At 31.0% G+C, this 24,089-nt stretch overlaps 1 protein-coding gene and 1 long non-coding RNA gene across 2 annotated transcripts in view; one reads left to right on the top strand and one right to left on the bottom strand.

Annotated features, from left to right (window-relative positions):
- Positions 1-2,755: 2,755 nt before the first annotated feature.
- Positions 2,756-24,089, bottom strand: part of LOC127725516 (uncharacterized) — a 34,008-nt gene continuing 12,674 nt past the window's right edge. Inside the window, exons 6-10 of the mRNA XM_052232553.1 lie at positions 23,320-23,641; positions 11,114-11,284; positions 8,691-8,810; positions 6,337-6,451; positions 2,756-3,267 (exon numbers count right to left, since the gene is read on the bottom strand). Coding sequence (XP_052088513.1) covers positions 3,015-3,267; positions 6,337-6,451; positions 8,691-8,810; positions 11,114-11,284; positions 23,320-23,641 — 981 coding nt within the window. The 3' untranslated portion in view covers positions 2,756-3,014. The remainder of the gene's footprint in view (positions 3,268-6,336; positions 6,452-8,690; positions 8,811-11,113; positions 11,285-23,319; positions 23,642-24,089) is intronic.
- LOC127725523 (uncharacterized) lies at positions 13,188-21,206 on the top strand. Its single transcript, XR_007993023.1, has 2 exons — positions 13,188-14,145; positions 20,891-21,206. It is a non-coding gene; the product is annotated as an uncharacterized LOC127725523 (long non-coding RNA).

The following is a 24,089-nucleotide window of genomic DNA, read 5'->3' as shown; positions in this document are numbered from 1 at the left end:
CTCGTGACCTAATCAGACACAATATATATAAAAAATTTAGGTTACTCCGAGGGATGTGAATAAGACAGCGCAACGTTTTTTGCTGACTAGACGAGGTTTATTTTTTCATAGAAAAGAAGAATGATCATGAAAACACATTTCAAGTTATATCACTTTTGCTCATAAATATTTTAGAAGAAACAACTAAAGTCTTACCCTGGCCACAATAAAATTTAAAGTAAATGCGTTGGAGTAAGTTTTACAGAAAACTGAATGAACATGGAGGCTAGCATTATAGCTTCTTCGTAAGACATTCAGTCTTCATTCATGTTTTGTGCATCTCTGTTAGTAGAAAAAAGAAAGAAATATCGTTTCATATCTAGTAAAAACTCATCAAAGAAACTAGGGCACGTATCGTCTGCATTAGACTCAACTGCGTCGCTCGAATCAAAAGTTAGAAGGTCAATATCAAACACAAAGTTGAAGAGAATTGTAAGCCAAAAATTTCAAATAGTTGTGCTAAAGACGACTGAGGCCCTTAATTGCTGAGGTAGAAAAAACTGGCTGTTTTGAAGAGTTCTAAATTCTATAATCAAACAATTTATGGTAAATTAACATATATCAATAATATTTCATGTCAACAAAAAGTGCTGAATACTGGGCTAGTGATCCCTCTGGGTAGTAGAGTCCACCAGAAGTGGCATTGACCCAGTGGTTGGAAAAAGTCATCAAGATATCAGGTTGATAATCTCTGAGTCTGCATACAATAATGTTTTTGTGAAATTATACAATTATTCGTAACAAAAAGTTGTAAGCAATTTTCTGCTAATACAAATGCATACAGAAAAAAATATCGATTGCAGACTTTTCTTGCAATTAAAATATATAACATTCTTGAGGCAATACATAACCTGTTGAATAATAAAACCATAGAGGTCCATTTTGTAGGTAGTAATATGAAAACAAGTTTGCCTTGATATAAACATGAAATGACGAATGAAGGTGCTTACAATGGTGTGTTCAATAAACATTACTTTTTAAAGAGACATTATTTAATAGATTAGCGCTGAATTTTCGAAATCACCAAAGACTTCGCTGATATAAATCTATGATATAAATTTTATAATAACTCCACAAGAGAGGTTTGTCAAAGAGTGCCTAAAATGCAATTTTCTATTGAATTGATGTTTCCAAAGTGCATAACTCGATTTTCGAACTAGTCCAAGTCATTGCTGATATAAACCTTTGATATAAGTTTCATAATATAACTGGCAAGAATTGTAAACTTGAGAGCACTTACGATGGAATTTAATAAATAATTCACATTTCTAAAATAAATACCCCCTATATAAGTAATTGATCAGCGCTGAATTTTGAATTCATTCGAGACATTGCTGATATAAACCTTTGATATACATTCCATAAATATCTGGCAAGACTATTACCAAATATTTATGAAAATTATAGAATTGTATACTTGAGAGAGTTTAAAACGCAACTTTATATAGAATTTACATTTCTAAGGGACATAACTTCTGTAGAAATATTTTATCAACGCTGATTTCGAATTCGTCCGAGACATTGCTGAAATAAACCTTTGATATATACACTACTAAAATAACGAGGTCCAATTTATTAGCCGGCATGACGTTAAAACGACGAATCAAAGAATTCAACTTTATATATAACTAATATAGGACAATGGTGTTGTTTAAAAATTACACCATTCCAGGCCCTTTTGTTTTCCACATAATTAATATTACCAATAATTAACAAGTTCCGGGTCGAATCCGATTAATTTGCTTAATTAGTTGAAAATTAAATTTAGTTTATTGTAAGTTTATTGTTGTAAGAAAACCAGGACGGGTTCAAATAGAAAGATTTTGAAATCCGAGAAAACTGTGCACATTACAATTAACATGACTTTATCAGATGACAATACGAATACTAACAATCCAGACTAACAATAAGGCATAGGTACTTTAATTCAGTCACGGACCCGCGGGTGTGTTCTAGTAGATTTATAAAAATCCCACAACAGATGTAGGCTTGAGATCACTTACTTACTCAATTGTCGATATATTGTCCATACAATTCCTATTTCCAAGGCGTATAACTCATTTTAAAACAGTTGTTTGGTAGTGATTTCTGAACTTGTTCGACACATTGCTGACATCAACCTTTGATAGAAAAATCTGGCAGAAATTGTACATGTTAGAGCGAGTACAAAACCGGACGGACGTAAGGACTGACTGACGGTTGCACATACCAATAAAAATAATAACCCATCAGTCTTCTATTAAAAAAAAGGAGCAGCAGTTTTTCTACGATTAGGCAGGGGTATGTTACCGCTGATGAACTGGAAGTTAACAGTTAGAAAGTTGAAATCATAAGAATTTTTGTCTTTTTTGTATAACTTTACGAGATTTGAACATCTATAAACTACTACTGACTTACATACATTTTGGATCAAGATATTGAACAGCCATTCTTCTTTCGGTAGTATCCTTAATCTGAAGTGCACGGGGATATATATATAAGATGCAAGCATTATATAAAATGTGGGTTATTGAGTAACAGATTGATCAATTGATGGCTGTTTTACTCTGCATCAACGCAAAAGGCTACATCGCAGCGATTGAGTTACAGTAAATCATCAATATATCTAAAAGTGAAATTAAAGAACTTCGTAAATGTCTTTGGTTTACTGTCTTGTATATGCATATCCCAGATATCGTTTTATTCGCTTTCAAAATCAAAATAAAAAAAGCCGCCTTCATTTATTTTATTTTCAAGCAATACTCCTCAAATGGTTTATTAATTGTATTGTATATTTTAATGCCATCATTCCTGTATTGATATTAACAATCAAAGGAATTTATTTCAAATGGTTGTCAGATTTAAGACATAAATCTTTTATCTGCTATTTTGTGAAATGAACTCTCAAATATTTAAGCATGCCCACAACATAGAAACTACAGACAAGTTTAATTTGTCGAAAAAACTACATTTTCAACATGCCTTAGCTGCAATGGTTACACAGAATAATAACAAAAGTGCATAGTAATATCCATTTTATCGCTCAGATCTACTTTAGGGTGTGCACCTTTTAAATACTGGAAACTACTTGAATACAAGTTCACATAATCATCAGTATCCCATGTTATGTACTCTTTTTGTGAAGTCATACCGGAAACTTTTTGGCATTCCGTAGAGCCTTCGTTACGGAGTAAATAAAACGGTCGGTCTTTTGGAAGGAAAATTGCCTGGTTTACGTCACTGTCATTTCTGAAAGAAACAATGCTTTACAAATCTACGATATTTTGTATTGTCTTTAATAATAATGATAATATTCATAATAATAATAATAATAATAATAATAATATTAATAATAATAATCATAAAATAAATGTTACTGAAAATGAGGCTTTTTGTGGTACCAAGTAAATAAAAGACAGGAATAACTGAACCAATTTTTTTATATTTGTTGTAGCTAATTTGTAATCAAGCAATGGTCATTATGATTTCAGTATATTTTGTCTATCAAAATTGGTTGTTCGTAAAGACAGGTATAACTAGACATTATTGAGATGGGAGCCATCTCTGTGGGCCCCGCTGACCTTGAACTTTGACCTAGGAAATTTTACAAACATGACACACCCTCTGGTGTTGGTTAATATACATGTCAAGTATAAAGTATGACATTATAACGGTTCTCTAAATATAGATCGGACACAATTTGTTACGGACCGACAGACAGACAGACTGATCACTATAGGGCGACCCGCCACTAGGCGGTGCCCTAATTATTATTTGTATGTACTACATATTAACTTTAATAATAATAATCCAGTGTTGTCAAAGTCCTATCATTCAGCATTACAAAATTCATGACATAAACAAATGAATTTCGATTCCAAAAATTCAACTCACAAAAAATCCCATTTTAGTCGTGTTTCAACCAGGCATGGGGCGAATTACATTGCAATGTAATGCATTATATTACAATTACTTTGACCAAACCATGCATTATATTACAATTACAATTACATGCATTTATCAAAGTAATGCATTATATTACAATTACTTTTGCAAAGTAATGCCTTGAATTACACATTACATTTGAAAATTTTATTAAGTGAATAGAAAAATTAAACATTTTGAAAAACAACTAGAAGTCACAAAAGATTCAAGCATATGCAGTAACTGTTCCATGAATTGAATATAAGTATACATGTAAAAAGTCTATTTAATTCGACTTTTACAATTTTAATTATTTTAACTTAATGTTGACTTTACTTTTAAAAATATACTTTTTTTTTTTTTTTTTTTAATTTCTTAATTAATGAACAATTGTCTAAATGGTGAAAATATTGATTGTAAAACAAACTAATTAGTGTTTTATAACAAAGTTTAATTATCTTTTATTTAAGCAAGACAAGATATTCTTTGATCTTATGACAACAATACAGTTATGCTTTTCAAATATCAATCTTTTTATGCAGGAAAATGTATGAAATAAGATGAAATAAAGAATATATTCTAATGATTAACATATTCTTAGTTAATCAAGAAATCTCAAAATTTAGTTTAGTTAAAACTCCAACAATATGTTAAAGATGTAGTATGTGAAAAAAAGTAATGACATGTAATGCCATGTAATGCATGAAATTACACAACTTTTTTCTTAAGTAATGCATTATATTACAATTACATGTAATGCACAAATTGCTGCATTACACATTACATGCAATTACTTGGAAAAATGTAATGCATTACCATGCATTACAATTACAAATTTGCATTACCCCATGCCTGGTTTCAACTAAGAAAAAAAATTACAGTATACCATATGATGTTTTATCAAAGGACGGAAAGGTAGTCCCGTTTATCCAAAAAAATAATACATTAACCGTGAGGAATCTTATCTCCAAAAAAGTTTATTTTTGTTTGTGTTGGTAAAAAATTGTTCATGTTAGTAATGGTAATTTATAAATTTTGATTAATTAAGGAAAAGTTTTCTTTTAAATTTGGAATTTATCGTGGAAAATATTTATCGACAGGCGTATCAAATATCCATGAAAATACAATATTCCTCAATCCACAAATAATGGAATCCACAAAAAAAAAATGAATCCACAGTATACCAATAAAATCAATGTTACGTTTTACCTAAAACATACGCATACAATTATGATAATAAGTAGCCAGAGAAAAAAATTTTTTTTTATTGCAGTTATTAGTTTATACTAACTTTCATTACAAATAAATGCATTGTAGTGACTACATCTGTTAAAGTTACGTAGATGTATTGATAGATCATTTTTAATAGAATTTCTGTTCCATACTCATTCATTTTTGCTATTTCGTAAGTTAACCAAAGGCATTACGTGATGAAATACAAGCAACACATAGAACATAACACCTCCTTAGTATTTGCGTAACATTCAAGTCATTAATAAGTCAAGTCCTGACCTACATAATACTGAAACATAAGCATTCTTACTGCTATATATACACCGTTAGTGTGCGGTGTTCATTTAATGCAATAAGCATTTTCTAATACAATTTTCTTTTTTCCTTGGTATAATGCTTTGAAATGTTTTGATTATTTGACTGATGGTTTATGCACGAGTTTTATAGTGCGTTGTAAAAAATAATTTTGAATTTTTCAAATTATTATTACTTGCCATTGCCGCTGTAGACCTCTGATTGGTCAAATTAAATAATTGAATTTTTATTTGCGTTATTCAAGTTCAAAATATACCAATCGATGAACTGTTTATTCCCTTGTAATACTACCTGCCAATTAGCCAGTAATGCATTTCTATGAATATGATAATACATTTAATTGCATATTATAGTGAATATTTCATGGTATTGTTCTAAAACTAAGATATCATATCCCTCAGACAAAATTATCATTATACTGATTCTCCTTATCGATGTTTTAATCATTTTTGTGTATTTAACAGAATTGGCATAAAAGGTTCGAACGGTATTTTCGATACATCTCAGCAGGAGACTTTCTATGACATTAATAAACAAGACGACCAGATAAGCCACTTTTACAACTATAAAATGTTAATCGAGGAATTGTATATTCAATAATTTTAAAGTTCAAAATCTCATGCCTTCATACTTTATTGGTACTAAATTATATTAAGACCAATGGCAATGACATCGATCATGTTAAATGCTAGCCAAAACATGCATTATTTCGAAGAAGATGTTATATTCCTAGAATAACAATCAGAGAAAAGAGAAAGATATCTTTTGGCAGTAAATACAAATTAAAACAAAATCATAATGGAAAAACAAACAACAACAACATAAACCTTGTGATAACTTTGTTACCTGCAACAGAAGTACATGACTACATCTGGAGAGAATATACCATCAGGATGGTAGGAACCGGTGTATGAGTTACGACTGGAGACTGAGTCCCAAACCACGGAACCTTCACTAAACCCTGGAAATGATTAATCTCATTAACGAATATCTAAATGAAAATAATACATTTATTGTATAAACAAATTACAATCTGAATTGCATATAATATTCTACAGGAATTCGAAACATTTCTAATGAAAGAAGTGGTAGATGATACAGAAGTGATAAATATAATTCATGTGTTGAAGAAAAACCGACAATACCACGGTAAACAAAAAAAAAAAAAAACGAAGAAAAGATAATTTTTTTCTCTCACAAAACACAACAAAGAAAGTTAGGGACTAAGCAACACGAACCTCACCAAAAAAGTGGGTTTCAAAAATTTAAACATATGATCTAATTGAAAATTGAAAATTGATCAAACTAAGTATATTACACTACATAATGAATATTTCTGAAAAGTCTGTTATTCTTTTAGTATAACTCAAATTAAAACTATAGTGTGTGACAAGATTTTGTGATGAAATTCTATGTTTGCTATACCATGGTTCACTTAAACGCACTTGATTATAATACCACTGAATTAATCATAATGAAATAATTCTTTGAAATAATTTTAAAATGATTTGGGTATGTATCCCTGTATTATGTGGTAATAAATTATTGCTTTTATATGGCGAAATTTCTGTATAACGTCAATAACGTTTTTGACTTTTGAATGTCAAAACTTTTTTTGGCTTTTTATACGCTCATGAGAGACAGACAAACTATGCCAATACAAACATTTTAATTTTTGAAATTATAGCAAAACGTTAGGGTGATTTTTTATTTTGTAGTAATAACAAGAAATTTCTCTCCCTACCCAATTTCCCTATAACACCTATTTTGATATAAAATGGTCATTGTTGTTGAATCTGTTATAATTCGATTAGATGAAGTAACTTGTTTGTGGATTACCAATTAAAGATATCATTTGTCTTAAAGTTTTCTCTCTGTATACTTAGAGTTCCAGTCGAAAGCAAATGAACTCATTGAGTTGCAATATAAATATAAAATAAACAATGTTATTATACTAAATTAGTCATAATTTAACTTTTTTTGAAGTTCCTAATCTTGATAATTACTCTTTGAAATATGAGAATGATATCTTCTATATGAAAACCTTCTTATCTGAGGATAATTTGTTGGGAACATGACAATTGTTTAACATTCGTTTGATGTGTTTGAGCGTTTGATTTGCCATTTGTCAATTTGATCATTTTAAGGCCAGATTCGTCTCCCTTACAAATCTTGTCAGGAATCATAAGGAATTGAATCATTTTCCTTTGTCTTTTTATTCTTAAACCTATATCTGAATCACATTTCATCAAGACTCATAACATTGCAACATACCTGATGGACACTCTTCTTGTTTGAATAGACAATAGTTACCATGTGGCCACTCTAGCGCATATCTTGTAGGGGCTCTGAACATTTCAACATACCTGATGGACACTCTCCTTGTTTGAAAAGAATATAGTTACCATGTGGCCACTCTAGCACATACATTGTAGGGGCTCTGAACATTTCAACATACCTGATGGACACTCTCCTTGTTTGAAAAGAATATAGTTACCATGTGGCCACTCTAGCACATACATTGTAGGGGCTCTGAACATTTCAAAATTCCTGAAGGACATTCTCTTTGTTTGAATAGACAATAGTTACCATGTGGCCACTCTTGCTCATACCTTGTAGGGGCTCTGAACATTTCAACATACCTGATGGACACTCTCCTTGTTTTAAAAGACAATAGTTACCACGTGGCCACTCTAGCTCATACCTTGTAGGGGCTCTGAACATTTAAACATACCTGATGGGCACTCTTCTTGTTTGAAAAGACAATAGTTACCACGTGGCCACTCTAGCTCACACCTTGTAGGGGCTCTGAACATTTCAACATACCTGGTGGACACCCTTCTTGTTTGAAAAGACAATAGTTACCATGTGGCCACTCTAGCTCATACCTTGTAGGGGCTCTGAACATTTCAACATATCTGATGGACATTCTGTTTGTTTGAATAGACAATAGTTACGTATACTACGTGGCCATTCTAGCTCATACCTTGTACGGGCTCTGAACATTTCAACATACCTGATGAACATCCTCCTTGTTTGAATAGACAATAGTTACCATGTGGCCACTCTAGCTCATACCTTGTAGGGGCTCTGAACATTTCAACATACCTGATGGACACTCTCCTTGTTTCAAAAGACTATAGTTACCATGTGGCCACTCTAGCTCATACCTTGTAGGGGCTCTGAACATTTCAACATACCTGATGGACACTCTCCTTGTTTGAATAGACAATAGTTACCATGTGGCCACTCTAGCTCATACCTTGTAGGTGTAACATCGTACCTTCCACAGAATTTGAGCCTCAAAATGCTTTCATCACCTGAAGGTTAAGCAATTTTTAGGTTTTTAATGTCGATTAAGTTTTTATGCGGAGATTAGTGATGTGTTCATCTTGAGAAGAATAATTGATCCGCAAAACACTAAGTTAAAAAGTAAATAAAAAGGAAGGACCAAATCCCCTGTATTTGTTATTTTCGCAGTATCAAATATGAAAGATGTCAAATCCTACTTGTATCATAATCTCAACAATTCAACATATTTCCATATCAAATCAAAAATGTTACTGATAGCTGTATGTTGCTGATGAAGGCATTTCGACACAAAATTACGAAATTTAAAAACAAATTAATCAAAGACGTATCTCAACAAAATATATTTTTAAACATTTTATCCGAATGTCAATATATAGCTTTACTAAGTACAGAATTTTGGTTTTGAATAAGGATGTCCATGTCATAATCTTTTTGTAAAATACTAAAAATTTGTCAATTTGGGTATAGAAATAAGCCATGCATCCAAGTAAAAAATTGGAGCTGCTACAATGTGAACTTGAGTGAAGATCGAAAGAGCTTATGAAACTGGCCCTGGTGTGAAATGCATTAAATGTAAACTGATCCTTCCTCTTTATTTATCTTTTTTGTCACCAATCAGACTACCAAGTAAATCCTGTCAATGCCATGTTAAAATATAAAAGTTTTATTGGAAAGTATGATAAAGTGGTTTGGAAACCTACTTGTTCAAGCAAAAAAGAACATTGTGGTACAACAAATTCATTGATTGATTGGTGTTTAACGCCTCTTTCACCACTATTGTATTATTTTGTGGCGGTCAGTTTTTATTGGTGGAGAAAGCCGGGGTGCCCGGAGAGAACCACCGACCTTAGGTAGGAAAACTGACAATCCTAGTCAATTACGATCCTAATTGATTGAGTAATTCATCTTGAATTCTCATTAATTAAATTAATTTGTAAAATTGTTTAAAAAAAAAATGATCACATTTTTATATTTTCACTGTCCCTTGGAATGTATTATTTTCTAAGAACATGCAAAACTATTTTGTTTGATGCTTTTAATGTCTTTTAGAAATTTGCTGTCTCATTGATGTAAAATATACTTCTCCGTTTGAGGCAGTTAGAAGATGTTCAATTTAAAACCTCGCTTCATATTTTAAACAATTGAGATGTCATAACTGCGTAAATTATGAACATTTATTTTGCATATGAAAAATCTTTAACCTAAAAACATTAAGAACTGATTTTATAATTTAGATGAAATATATTACAGCCCTTGGATGTATGAATATGTTACGAAAGACTTCATTTAAACATTGATCAGAGAAAGCAAATGATAATATGGTGGAATGTACGAAACGAGGCACATAAAATCATATCGAAGGTGTTATCAGTCCACTAGTAAGCGCAACATGTCTGTGTTGACATATATTATCATCGATATGGTCATAATTATAAATTATATTTACAAAACTTGGATTTTTTCGAAATACTAAGGAAATTCTACGGCAGGAATATGTTACCTTAGCTGTATTTGGCAAAACCTTTTGGAATTTTGGGTTCTAAATGCTATTCAACCTCGTTCTTAATATGGCTTTTTTAAGTTTGTTGATTCGAGCGTAACTGATGAGTTTTGTGTAGACGAAACTCACGTCCGGCGTACATCATTTTGAGCCTTGTATATACGATGAGCTTAATTATCCTGCAATCGACCTTTCTACTATACTAATACAGGTGTACAGATAACACGAAGCAATAAACGTATACTAGACGTATAGTCTCCTGATATCCTGCTTCTGTTGCAAACGAACGGTTATGTCAAATTACTGTTTACATCACAGTTCAATTTGGGGTCCTCATTGCGGTCCGCGTTTAAGTCATGTCGATTTCATTCAGAAACAAATTCAACGATTGGGATGGAAAAAAATGTACAAAATTAATTACAGGATAAAGACAATAACTGTTTGTTGTCTTTAAATATCAGCTGTATTTGTACTCGGTTCGAAACAGGAGTAATAGCTCGCTGAAGCTCGCATTACACCTGTTTCTTAGTCTCGTACAAATACAGCTGATATTTAAAGACACTAAACAGTTATTGTCTATATAATGAAAAAATGTTTTGCAGAACAACCAATAACTAAAAACGGTACATATGAAATGCAACTTAAACAACAGAAAAAGCATATCATTTTATATCTAAAATGTCAAATATAAGTATTCAAGGAATTGCAAAACCCCCCATAAAAGAAAAAAATGCAAACCTGATTACAGCAGGTTTAATCATCTTAAGAAGTTTTTTCTAAAGAATATACATAATTTTATAAAATAAATACCTGAAAAATGATTCAGATCTGAAAACTCGTTTTTTGAGTTACTTTTTTCAGTGGCCCATGTCACATATCCCTTTCTGTTGACTCCTCTAGGACAGATGAGGGAATTGTCTTCGTTAACCTCTACTAATGCATACGTTCCTCTCGGCCATTCTGAGTTTACTGCTAAATTACCTGAATAAAAGTATAACAGATGTCTCAATATAGCTATATATTAGCACTGAATAAGATAATGGAATCTACAAACTATTCATTGACTAACATAATGTAAATAATTCAATTCAAAAAGCATAATAGGCAGATCGTTGTATCCTTTTCGTTATTTGCAAATAATAAAGTGTTACGAGTTATACTCTTTTTAGTTATTGCTGGGTCTATTAATTGAGAAATTAAATAAATCAAAATGGATACAAACATACAACAACATACTCATCATCGACAAAAACAAAACCATCAAAATATAAAACAAAATAAAAATATATTATGACAAAAAGTCTGTATGTAAAGACCTGAGAAAAAGGTTAATTTTGTCACATTATTGTGTAATGTTAAGAAATGTTAATTAAAGTAATTGTTTTTTAAGTTACACAATGATCGATGCTATGTTATCTAAGAAGTCGGAATTGAAATTACTAGCATTGATTTTGTTTTTAATCAGTCAAATCATTACTAGATATATATCGTCATACAGTTTATACACATATGAACCTATATCATGTCGGTACTAATATTTTGGAATTGCAAAAGATCTTGATTTTGGTAGACAGTTTATGATATCTCTATCCTGAATTTGTTATAGTTTTACTGATTTTACGTTAAATTCGGCCATATTTTTTGTGTGCATGTCCTACACAGCCAAATTTTGCTCACGTGAATTTCACGTGAATCTCATTTCACGTGAATTTCACATGAATTTCACATGAATTTCACATGAATTTCACGTTAATTTCACGTGAAGTGATTTCACGTGAAATTCACGTTAAATTTTCACGTGAAATTATTTCACGTGAATTTCACGTAAAACATTTCATGTGAATTTCACGTGAAAAAATATAAATGGTGTCTAAGTTAAAAAAAAATGACCGAAAATCAAACATTTTGTCAACCTCTAATATCTTGTATTATATGTATCATATATTCCATGGAAATCTTAATTTAATTTGAAAAATTCTATTTTCACGTGAAATTCACGTGAATATTTCACGTGAAATTCATGTGAGTATTTCACGTGAAATTCACGTGAATATTTCACGTTAAATTCATGTGAATATTTCATGATATATTCACATGAAAAATTTCACGTTAAATTCACGTGAACAATTTCACATGAAATTAACATGAATCAAAACTCATGTGAAAATGTTATGTTTCATTTTATCTGAATTAAACCATGAATTCATAAGAGAAATTTAACTTTATTGAGTTAAATTTTTGTAACATGAGAAACAAATTCACCTGAATTTTGCTATTATTCATTCCAATTTTCTTTTTGCAAAATTGAATCATTTTAAAAACTGTTATTCTTTGTCTCTCAAGATTTACACATTTGGACATACAATCATTGTAAATGATAAATATTTATCTTTTTGTTAAGCATGAATTATCTCCCTTGATAGTGGGTTAGATGCAACTACAAAAACATGTTGGTTTTGAATTATATTTTCTATCACTGTTTATATTTATCTCTAGTAGAGTCATTAGGATGGAATTTTGTATACATGTGTATCTCTTATTTCAAATTCCTAGATGCCTATATTATATTGATGGACTAATTTGATTTACTAGTAATATTTCTATAATTATTAAGTAGTAAATTTAATTACTTTCACACATCTTATGTCTTCTTTACTTTTATACTTTTAAAAAATGTGGGAGGTAACTCCAACTTATGAAATAGATTACTGTTACTGTAATAGATTCTTTACTTCCCATTATTGCAAAGAAAAAAAGGATAATATATATCATATATATATCATTTACTTCCAAACATGAGTTATCTCCCTTTTTTACTGTGCATAAAACTTTTCAAGAAAATTTGTGAGCATTGAATCGCACATAAGTTTAACATTATGACATATATGAATAAAAACTAGTAAGAATACAGAAAAGAATTTTATATGTACTAAATTTTGTCAATAAATGTAAATTTGAATGTTTATCAATTTTTTAAGTATATTGAAAGTGCAGTATAAAATTTTTTGTATTGCTTTTTATAACATGACATCTATACAAGAAGCAAATTTTGTTTATAATCTTTGAAATTGAAAGATTGCATGATCAATTGTTGCACTGGGACACATTTTAAAATTACAAAACAATTTTACGTCCCTGTATTCTTAGATTAATGTTTTTATTCAGAAAAAATGAATGGTTACATCAAGGAATTGTATATTTAAATATACAATTCCTTGGTTACATTTACACTTTATTATTAAAAAAAACTTACATTCTTTAAGCTTTAATAAATGTGTGGTAAATGATTGCCAATTAGACAAGGCTTGCTCATTGAATTAAGGTTAAACATTTTACTTTTGTATAGATATATATATATATTCTTTTACACAATGAAATCACAGTCATAATTGAAATTATATTTATTATATTTTATCTGGGACTATTATACTAAGTTAGTATAATAGTCCCAGATTTTATAAATATATATATTAAATAGTTGTAAGGGTTTAATTAACTAACAGCTCCATGTGGAGGTGCTCCTATGTAAAGGATGCTTATTAACAAAATAATTTGTTATATGTTCCAAGGATTTGTATAGTAGGAATGGGGGAACTAGCAGGTACCTATTTTTCACTTTTCACATGGAGAAATACTTTGAACATCAGATCAGGACAATATCCGTGAATCTCTCGTCCGGAGTCGGGTTTTTTAAAACGCTTGAAAGATACAGATTATGACGCGTCTTAAAGAGAAGAACGCCGTCAGCCGATTGTCAACAACAGTACTTGTTTCAGTTAATTTAACAAGACAAACAATACCAAGGAGCTATGAATCAATGAATACTCGAGGATGTACTACAGGTAACTCAAACAAATGATTTAATAGTGCAGGAATAAACAGAAATCTGCAATGACTGAATGAGAATGGTTTTCATCTTCGATTTTGGTATCGTTTTCGTTCGCTCCCAAATAATTTTTATACACGTTCGCCCCATAGGACCTAACGCATCTAATTTCAAATTCCAGTTGAATTGTAAGTTATTTTATTATTTGTATACAGTAACGTAGCTTGTTTTCTGTTATTCACGAAGTCAAGGGGTCTTAAGCTATCGATTTTTTTTAACAATTTGAACAAACTAAAGTTAAACTACCAACTTATTAGTTCATTACCTGCTTATAATTTTTCAATGTTCATATGGATACTTAAATCTTTTAAGACGCATTCATGATTTAGTTTCTCATATCGAATTCTTTAAGTGTCGCAACTTCCCAGATAATGGCAGATCAAAAAATATTTATGAATAATGGAGATGGATATGTCAAATTCTGACTGAGTCTTATACAGTATAAATTTGTCACTTCTTTTTTTATTTGTGTATGATTCAAATCATACGTATTACTATCTTATCTATGATTAACTCAAAAGTTATATATTATAGATAACAAACACTTGGCTGACTTGCAGTTATCACATACATGACACAAGACAATCACTGACAAGTTTCCGGACTTGCTAGCAGTAACTGAAAGCCAGATCAAATACAATGTACCTAATCTGTTGTACAAAATGTACACTCTAATACTGGTCACGTGGCTGTACCTCACTTTGACATTAGATTTAACGTCATATCAGAAGCAACACAATTGACTTGAATTGTGTCAATTTTTTTTATTCCAGCATATTTAGATTACAGAAAACTACAAATGGTATAAATCAATAATGACACACAAAACGATACAGTATAAAAAAGAAGATGTGGAATGATTGCCAATGAGAATGCTACAGGTCACTGTACAGCATGGCCAACTATTATCCTCAGTGTAAGCCAGTACAAGTTATCGCGCATGATTTTAATTTCTTATCCGTCTGATCAGTCTTTTCTGTGTGTGATATCTTATCAAGACAACATGCTGAGTTTGTAAAGACAATGTTGACACTCGTTAATAATTTGACAACACTAAGTAAACAATATTATAACCATATGACATTGTAGCATGCTAGGTTCCACATGAATACGAGTTGTATAAACTGACTTTATTTCCAAAAGATAAAATTCTATTTTACCGAATATCAAACATACAAAATAAAAAGTCGAAAAAGGACAAATACGAGATTATGATAACCAAACATATATACATGTATATATATCTATCATTAAATCGTTGGCTAGTTATAGTTTATAAAAGCACTTACATAAAATTAAAATTGTTCTTTAACAATTTCAAAAGCAAGAGGGTTGTAATTGTGAGGTTATATTATATTAGATATAATATTCTTGATTTCAGTAACATCATTTTTAGAGAAGTATGCAATGAGTTGACAATCAAAATATGGATAGATGTAATTCATGTAATAACAAAATACATAATCGAAAAATGATTCACTATAGTCATCAATAGAAATGTTCACACGATGTTGTTCGATTTTGATATATCTTAAACCTTTCTTTCGACGTAAATCCGAATATGAGACAACGTAGATTTTTATCTTGTTTTACATAAAGAAAGTCCCACAGAAAAAGTGTATACAATAATGTTCAGAGTATAATATAAAAAGGGGGGGGGGGGGGGAGTACCCTGCCCAGATAATAATATAACTGATATGTAAAGGAAAGTTTTAACCACAGATTTGAACTTGACAATTTTATCTGAAATTCACACCAGGTGACCAAATACATGTTGAAATTTGTGAACTTCACACGGATATCTTTAGAAAACATGCTAATCGAAACAACAGGGGTCGCAGGCATCTGTTTTCAAGTATAATTCTGAATTTTAACGATTCCAATTATCTTATTCATTTGATAAATTAAAAATTTCAAATTCTGCAAATACATGTACAAAAAATGTACAATATACATTTTTTTTTTTTATAAATTTTGTAAATGTAAGAAGATGTGGTATGAGTGCCAATGAGACAGCTCTCCGTAAACTTTACATTAACAGAAAAATAATTTAAATAAGTTTCCTTTTTAATAAATATTTTACATAAATGTTCAATTGCAAAATTAAAATTTTTTTCATGATAGAATCTTTTGAAAGGACGGAGACAAATTAAAAATAATATTTATTTTGTTCAATGCGATTTATTTTTCTAAAAGTTAAGTGTATAAAAGGAGAATGTGCATCAAACAAGCAATAGACTAGTAAATTCACATGTACATGTATGTATCTAAAATTTTGTTTCTTAAGGTAGATAGGGTGTCTTCCTCCATCTTGAATTTTGAAATACCAGAAAACAATCGGTCTAGATCTTTAATAAAAGGTGCAAATTTTGAGAGTAGTAGGTAATTCATGTGTAAGAATTTTCATTTCAATATAGAAAATGACCTATTTTATCATATTTATTGTTGTATTTTACAAAAAAACAGAATACTTTTGTTTGATTCTATTTTTTCCAACTTTGCCATATAAGGGGAGGCAACTCAAATGTAAGGGCAGATAATTCAGATAAAGTTACCTTTACAATAGAATGTGTTAGGAATTTACCTATTTTATTATGTAGCAAGAAAACGGGTCCCATGACCCCATTTTTTATTTTTCTTATCTGAAAGCATACTATTAGAGCTATCTTCACATATTTTATCTCAAAATTCTATGGTGTAGTTTTCGTTTTATGGCAGAAAATTGGGTTTTCCATGCATAATCATTACAAAATCTGTCAATTTTGCACAACCTGTAGCGTGAAAATAAGCCCCGTGTCCCATTCTTTTTATTATTTTTTTTTAAAAAGCATGATATAAACTACATTTTGGCAAATTATTAAAAAAATTCTATGGATTATAATTTAGACACCCCATCTTCCTTAAACTGTTAAAATATTTTAGTTCAATTTATTTCAATTTTAAGCGATTGTCGTTTTGTAATCTTTAAATTAGCATTACTACATACAAATATTTTCGTATATAGTCCACACTGGCACATATGCTGCCCTTGTCTTATTCTTTTAAGACTTTGGCAATTGGTTTATCTTGGAGAATATTTTTTTTTTCTCATTTGAAACTTTTGTGCATTGAAATTTACAATTTATAAAGTAAACTTGAAAAGAAAGAGGCTATTAAACATTGTTAAACCGTCAAAGAAAAAAAAAACACAAACAACTCATGTCTACTGAGAATAACAGAAGTTATCACATTGTCATGTGTTAATTATTTATCCATGAATATTATATTTACCTGGTTTGACTTAGATTATTTCTGGTCAACTTCAAAAAATGATCGCATCTCGATTTTTGAATAAAAAAGGCCCTGATTCAAAAAAAATTGTAAAATATGAAATTTATATCGTTGGATAGATTTAAAACCAGAGAATAAATATACATGCGAATGAAGCTGTTTCTAATAAAGATTTTATGTCAATTCATTAAAGAAAACCCATGTGCACACATTTTTGGTTTCGTATTGTATGAAGTACAATGTAATAGGTCGTGCACCCGGTGTTCTTTAATTGAAAAAGGCCCTAACTTCTGCAATCCTTATCAAAATACAAATTAGATCTGTAGAAAGCTTATAAATTGAAGTTTCAAAATTGATGCCAATGAAAAAGAAATTTAATGATATTTACAGACAGCTAATCAAAATTTAAGATTTCCTTTAACAATCTATAGTAAATTTATCGATATCGATTGTGGTCAAATTTGACGCATGCGCAAATCGGGTGCTGATAATAGTTGTGTATGGCCTTCAACAATGAGCAAAGCCCATACCACAAACCCAGCTATAAAAGGCCCCAAAATCACAAATGTTAAACATTCAAACAAGAAAACTAATGGCATAATTAATGTATAAAAAATGAACGCTAAAAACAAATATATATGTAACAAAGCAACAAAGGACAACCACTGAATTAATATTACAGGCTCCTGACTTGGGACCGGCACATATATACAGAATGTGGCGGGGTTAAACATGTTAGGGGAATCCAAACCCTCGCCCTTATATATAGAATAGAATAGAATATTTTTATTCACCAAATAAGGGCCCCAGAAGGGCATATAGCAAACAAACAATATTATTATAAACAATAATATTTAGATATGTATACATTATGACAAGTTCACAGATCAAGTTCAATATATATCATGTATATTCTGTTCAGAAAAAATAACTTAAGTTGTTTTAATTTTGCAGAGCTACATTCACGCAAACAAACAGTTTTTCACTTTCATTTTTATACTACCGCAAAAAATTAAAAAAATTTTGCGGTCATATATTGGTATGAAGTTGGCGTCGTCGTCTTCGTCCGAAGACACATTGGTTTTCGCACAATAACTTTAGTTCAAGTGAATGGATCTCTATGAAATTTTACCATAAGGTTTGATACCACAAAAGGAAGGTTGGGATTGATTTTGGGGGTTATGGTACCAACAGTTAAGGAATTAGGGGCCAAAAATAAGCATTTTTGTAACTTCCAGACAATAACTTGTGTGTTAGTGTATGGATCTCTCTGACATTGTACCACAAGGTTCCATATCACAAAGGGAATGCTGGGATTGATTTTGGGGTTAATTGCCTCAAAATTTTAGGCGAGTCCCCTGGGGTCACCCCCACCCCCTTCTTTTTGAAAACTTGTAAAGGGTCAAGATCTCCGAAACCATATATATTCTTGTATGGGACAATAAAACAAATCAAATGAAATCCATGGGGTATAAGGCGAGTCCCTTTGGGTCACCCCCACCCCCTCCTGTTTAAGAACTTGTAAACGGTCGAGCTTTTCATTATTAATAAGATAATACCACATTGAGGTCCAAAGGGTCCTAAATTAAACTTTTGTTTAATTTCATCAAAAATTGAATTCTTTGGTTCTTTGATATGCTGATTCTAACAATGTTTGAGTGTTAAATCATATCTAATTTTAGAGAACTTATATTAATTAGTCATCACTGGTTGTTGTTATTATATTATTGATTATAATTTGAAAAAATGCATCATATCTTATTTTAGAGAACTATTTATCCAGTTTGAGTTATTTCCATTTGCACAGAAAATATTATGGATAAAATTAACCAGTGTTTCATTTCAACATAAATTAAATATATATATAGGGTTCTTTCAAATGCTGAATTTAAACTCTATTTAGATATTAGATTTTTAGGCCCAGTTTTCAAGTTGGTCCAAATCAGGGTCCAAAGGGTCCTAGATTAAACTTTTGTCTGATTTCATCAAAAATTGAATTCTTGGGGTTCTTTGATATGCTGATTCTAATATGTACTTAGATTTTGGATATTGGACCATAATAGGTATTTAAATGTCCAATTTCAAATATATCAGTTCTTTGACTACATTCATTTTGTGTCACAAACCTATGATGTGTCAAATATTCAATCACAATCCAAATTCAGAGCTGTTTTAAGTTTAAATGTAGTGTCCATACTTGCTCAACTGTTCAGTGTTCGACCTCTGCAGGAAAATCCGGTTTGCTGTCTCTCTGACAGCCTCTTGTTCAAATTAGTCTACATTAGGGTCCAAAGCTATATTTGGGGTAGGCAATGATTGTAAGGTGCACATGTCTGTCTGGCTTGGTTTTTCTGACCTTGGCATTATTTGCTTGACAGTATTTTTTTCATGGATCATTGGTTATGTTAAGTTTATATATCATACTTATAGTAAAATTAAATCTTTAGCATGTTTAGAACAATCAACATAAAATATATCATGAATAGTAAAACATGCAAGACATTTCAGCGTGTTTACTCGTCTCTTGTGATATCTATTTTATATAAATTTATACTGAGTGCCAATAAAAACACAATTCTGGTCCCCTTACACATGCTACAGCACATGTAGTTATTCCCAGCAACAGTCGAGGGGGAATAATATCAATTTACCCCTGTCCGTCCGGATGAGGATACTTTGTTTGTCTGGCTATCTCCTCCTACAGTTTTGGAGGTACAACTTGTTAACATGGCAAAGTTCAACCATAATGAACCGCCACACCTCCGTTGCAGAGGTAATTAAAAAATGTACAGTCTGCTAGATTATCAATTTTCAGAGCATTTGGAGTTTTGATTTATACCCCTATGGAAGCTAATCACAAATTTCTTAACTGGAAAAGTATCAGGTAACCAGATGTTTCCAGAATGCATAGAGCCATAAACATACTGTGTTAGTATTGTAATTTAAATGGGGCTAAGACATGTAAGAAGGGGGCTTGAAAATGATGAGTTGTGTTTCTATAGGCACTAAGTATACTTATATATACAGGTAATGTGGTTTGTTTTCATAAGTAATTTATTATAAAATTTGACATGGTATGATTGCCAATGAGACAACTATCCACCAGAGTCCAAATGACTGAATATTGACAACTGTAAATGATCATATGTACAGCTTTCAACAATGAGCAAAACTGATACAGCATAGCGAGCTACAAAATGTCCTGAAACAGGGTTGGCAAAAACCTGGGTTTTATGAGTATTGCCCAGCCCAGTGGGAATTACTGGGTTTTACTGGGTAAATCACCATCAAATCACCAATGATCATGTCTGAGCTTAAAATACAAAACAGTTATCTCCTAATTATAAGTTTGGTAATCATTGGAGATTAAATTGGTGTTATCTTTTTTGCTTGACTACAGAAACAAACATGCTGATTTTATTATATTACAGGAACTGTAGGAAGTATTCAAAGAGTCTGATTGCTAAGTATGCATTACAGGATTTTATCATTGGAGCAACATCTTAGGAGGAGAAGTGCAAATGTATGAAGGAATCCTTGGGTACAAATAGCAATTATATGCAGAAGAGGACTCTTAAACATTATTAACAGACATGTAGTCATAGTAGTGGTGTTTTCAAGAAACGTAAACCAACTGGAATTAACAATTGTGTATATTTTTTCAACCACAAGTACTTTCAGAATATAATACAATTCAAATTCAAATTATTGTGTCAACATACAAGTTACAGTAAAAAAATGAAAATGCATGTTTTAAAATGAATTTTATATAAAAAAATGAAATAACAAGAATTTTTAGCTTATTGTGCAGCCAAACTTTGAGATCTTTTAATGGTATATGCCTGTTGTTTGTCAACATTTTGCCTTAACCTTAAGATCAGTGTTAAAATGAGAAAAAAACTATTTTTGCATATATGAAATAAGAAGTAAATGGTTGTAAATTACAGAGAGCCTTTCAATATGGTACATTTGTATATCAGCTATATTTCACAGAACTTTCTATTTTAGTTTATTAGTACAATGAGACATGAGGTATACATCAATCAGCCAGCAATATAACAACAAAAACACCTGAAAGGCATTAAGGTGCTAACATGCAGTCCTCAACAAAAGACAGGTGTCTAAAAGATATGCCATGATCTATTTAATTGACCAGAGGCTATAAAAAAAATTACAATATGAATCAAGAATAGCCATCAACACCAAAGTCTCTGAATATTTTTTTTTTATTAAGACGAGATTTTTGACAACCACTGAAAAGATTTCTGGCTTTAAGCAGGTACATGAATAAGTGGCTAGGTGAACTAGTTTTTTTTCTTCAAAACCTTCTTAAAGAGAATTGGCATCTTTTGCAAGTAAGTCTTTTCCATAATGTGATTGGTTTGTGTCAAAACTGATGACCACACAATATGACTTATACAAACATAATAAAAATCAACTCAGATGAAATATACATCAGTGCAATCAACTTCTATAAATGACCACAGTCCATAAATCATTTACAAAAAAGGATTGAGACTCAACACAACCAAAAAAGTTCTAGGAGTGAACTAAGGTGCCCTGGATATAATTTATATCCTGTGATGCATTTGCTTGCCTTCTTTGTTTAAGACCAAAATATTTTGGAAACAAAGAAAGTAAAACAGAATGGAAGTATGAACACATGGTCCAGACCAAGAATAATATTTTTCATGTTTATATATATATCAAAACAGAATTTGTATTAGATTAGAATTGACTTACATAAATAAGCTCAAATCCTGTGAAATTAGTGTGATTGAGGCTGAATTCACTTTAATTTCATTAAAAAAAAGAAGCTCGATTCATGTTAATTTCACGTGAAAAGTTCACGTGAATTTCACGTGAAGGCTCAATTCACGTGAATTTCACATGAAAAATTTCACGTGAATTTCACGTGAATCAGTATTTCACGTGAAAATCACGTGAGTTTAACGTGAAATTCACGTGAAATATTTCACGTGAATTACGCGTATAAGCTCAATTAACGTGAAATTCACGTGAATTTTTTCACGTGAAATTCACGTTAATTTCACATTAAATTCACGTGAACAAAATTTGCCTGTGTAAGTCATGAACTTTTAGTTCATTGGTTTCGTTTATTACTGTTTAAGCATTCATCAGGCAACCGATTTTTTTATATTATTATTTCACATTGTGCACTGGGCCTTTAAAAGCGTATTATATGGTAAAATCACCTATGATAGGTTTTGCTCATTAATATTGCACCCGTACGAACTGAGTGGCCCCAATCGACGAGTTTTTTGGGGCGTTTGTCTATAGTTTCTTTTTTGATTGTTTGTCTTTTCGTTTCTAGTCATCACGTTGCGTCAGCTTCTCATCGACTTATGAGTTTTGAATGTCCCTTTGGTATCTTCAGTCTCATTTTCCATTTGTCTCCATTTACGGTTCTAGGTGTCTTCAATAAATATGTCTTCTAATCGATCGAATAATACAACAGCCATTGTCAGTAGGACGGTCAAAAGTGTCTCTAAAGACGGTTCCAGTTGTATTCCATTGTCTTAAACTCGGGCGTGTCTAGTTTTTAAAATATTACGGAATATGATTTGAAACTGCGTATTTTTTAGGAAATATTTCCCATATACTTTGAAAAGAATTGCGGTTTAATCTTTATTTCTATGAAAATTGTAGAAAGATTGTAAATTAGTGTTTAGAAGATCCTGTTAATTTTAACGTTTTTCTCTTGCAGTATGGAAATGAACAATTATTGTCCTTTGTTTCGGTAAATATGTCGATTAATTGACTTTTTCGAAAATGACCTTACGACCAAATTGTCAAATTAAAACATTTACATAATTTACATCATCTTAACATAGTTTACTTTTTAACGGAGTTATCATGCCATACAGCAAATCGTTTTGCGCTTGAATTATAAGTGGTCTTTTTGACAATACATCATCGATGCTGGTATTATCACTGCAGATATTCCGTAGGATCAAGTTATTCATGTTGCTCCAAAATTTCTTCTGAAATATGGTATCGATACTCATCATCCGTAATCCTATAGGTTCTGGTTTGTCCTTAGAGCCAACAATAAGTGTGACAGTTTCATTACCAAGACTGCTTTTATAATAGGGACTGCTGGCAAAAACGTCAAATTTAACCACCCTTGTATAGTCTTTTTCCATGATTGATTCTGGAACCTACAAAAATCATGAAATGTATTTCATAACTTTTTTTATCGTGTGTATTAGATAACTGTATGCGAAATAAACGGTTAAGCATTGTCTTGAAATAACATGACTAAAACACAAGGGATTTCTCATTGTTTAAAGATTGGAAAATGTTGTAAATAAAGACGACGTCAAAAAAAAAAAAAAAAAGGAAAACAACACTTCATAAATGTTTAGTATCCGAAGCGCTTTTCTGGATTTACCTTCATCAAGAATGCTCTAAGCCGAATACTTGAAAGCCAAGGATGTATTAGAGCCGAAACAGTTGACGAGCTATATTTCGTAAAAGTACCTACAATAGCCAATTTCATCTGAGATAAACTTTGCCTGAGGGAGTTGACCCTAAGTTTAGTTATAAATACTTAATGTATAAACAGATAATGTAAGAAAGGTTCGTTATGAATCTGAAGCACTGACA

Source organism: Mytilus californianus, unplaced genomic scaffold (assembly GCF_021869535.1).
Source record: "Mytilus californianus isolate M0D057914Y unplaced genomic scaffold, xbMytCali1.0.p SCAF_15, whole genome shotgun sequence".
NCBI lineage: Eukaryota > Metazoa > Mollusca > Bivalvia > Mytilida > Mytilidae > Mytilus > Mytilus californianus.
This window is presented reverse-complemented; position numbering and strand designations above follow the sequence as displayed.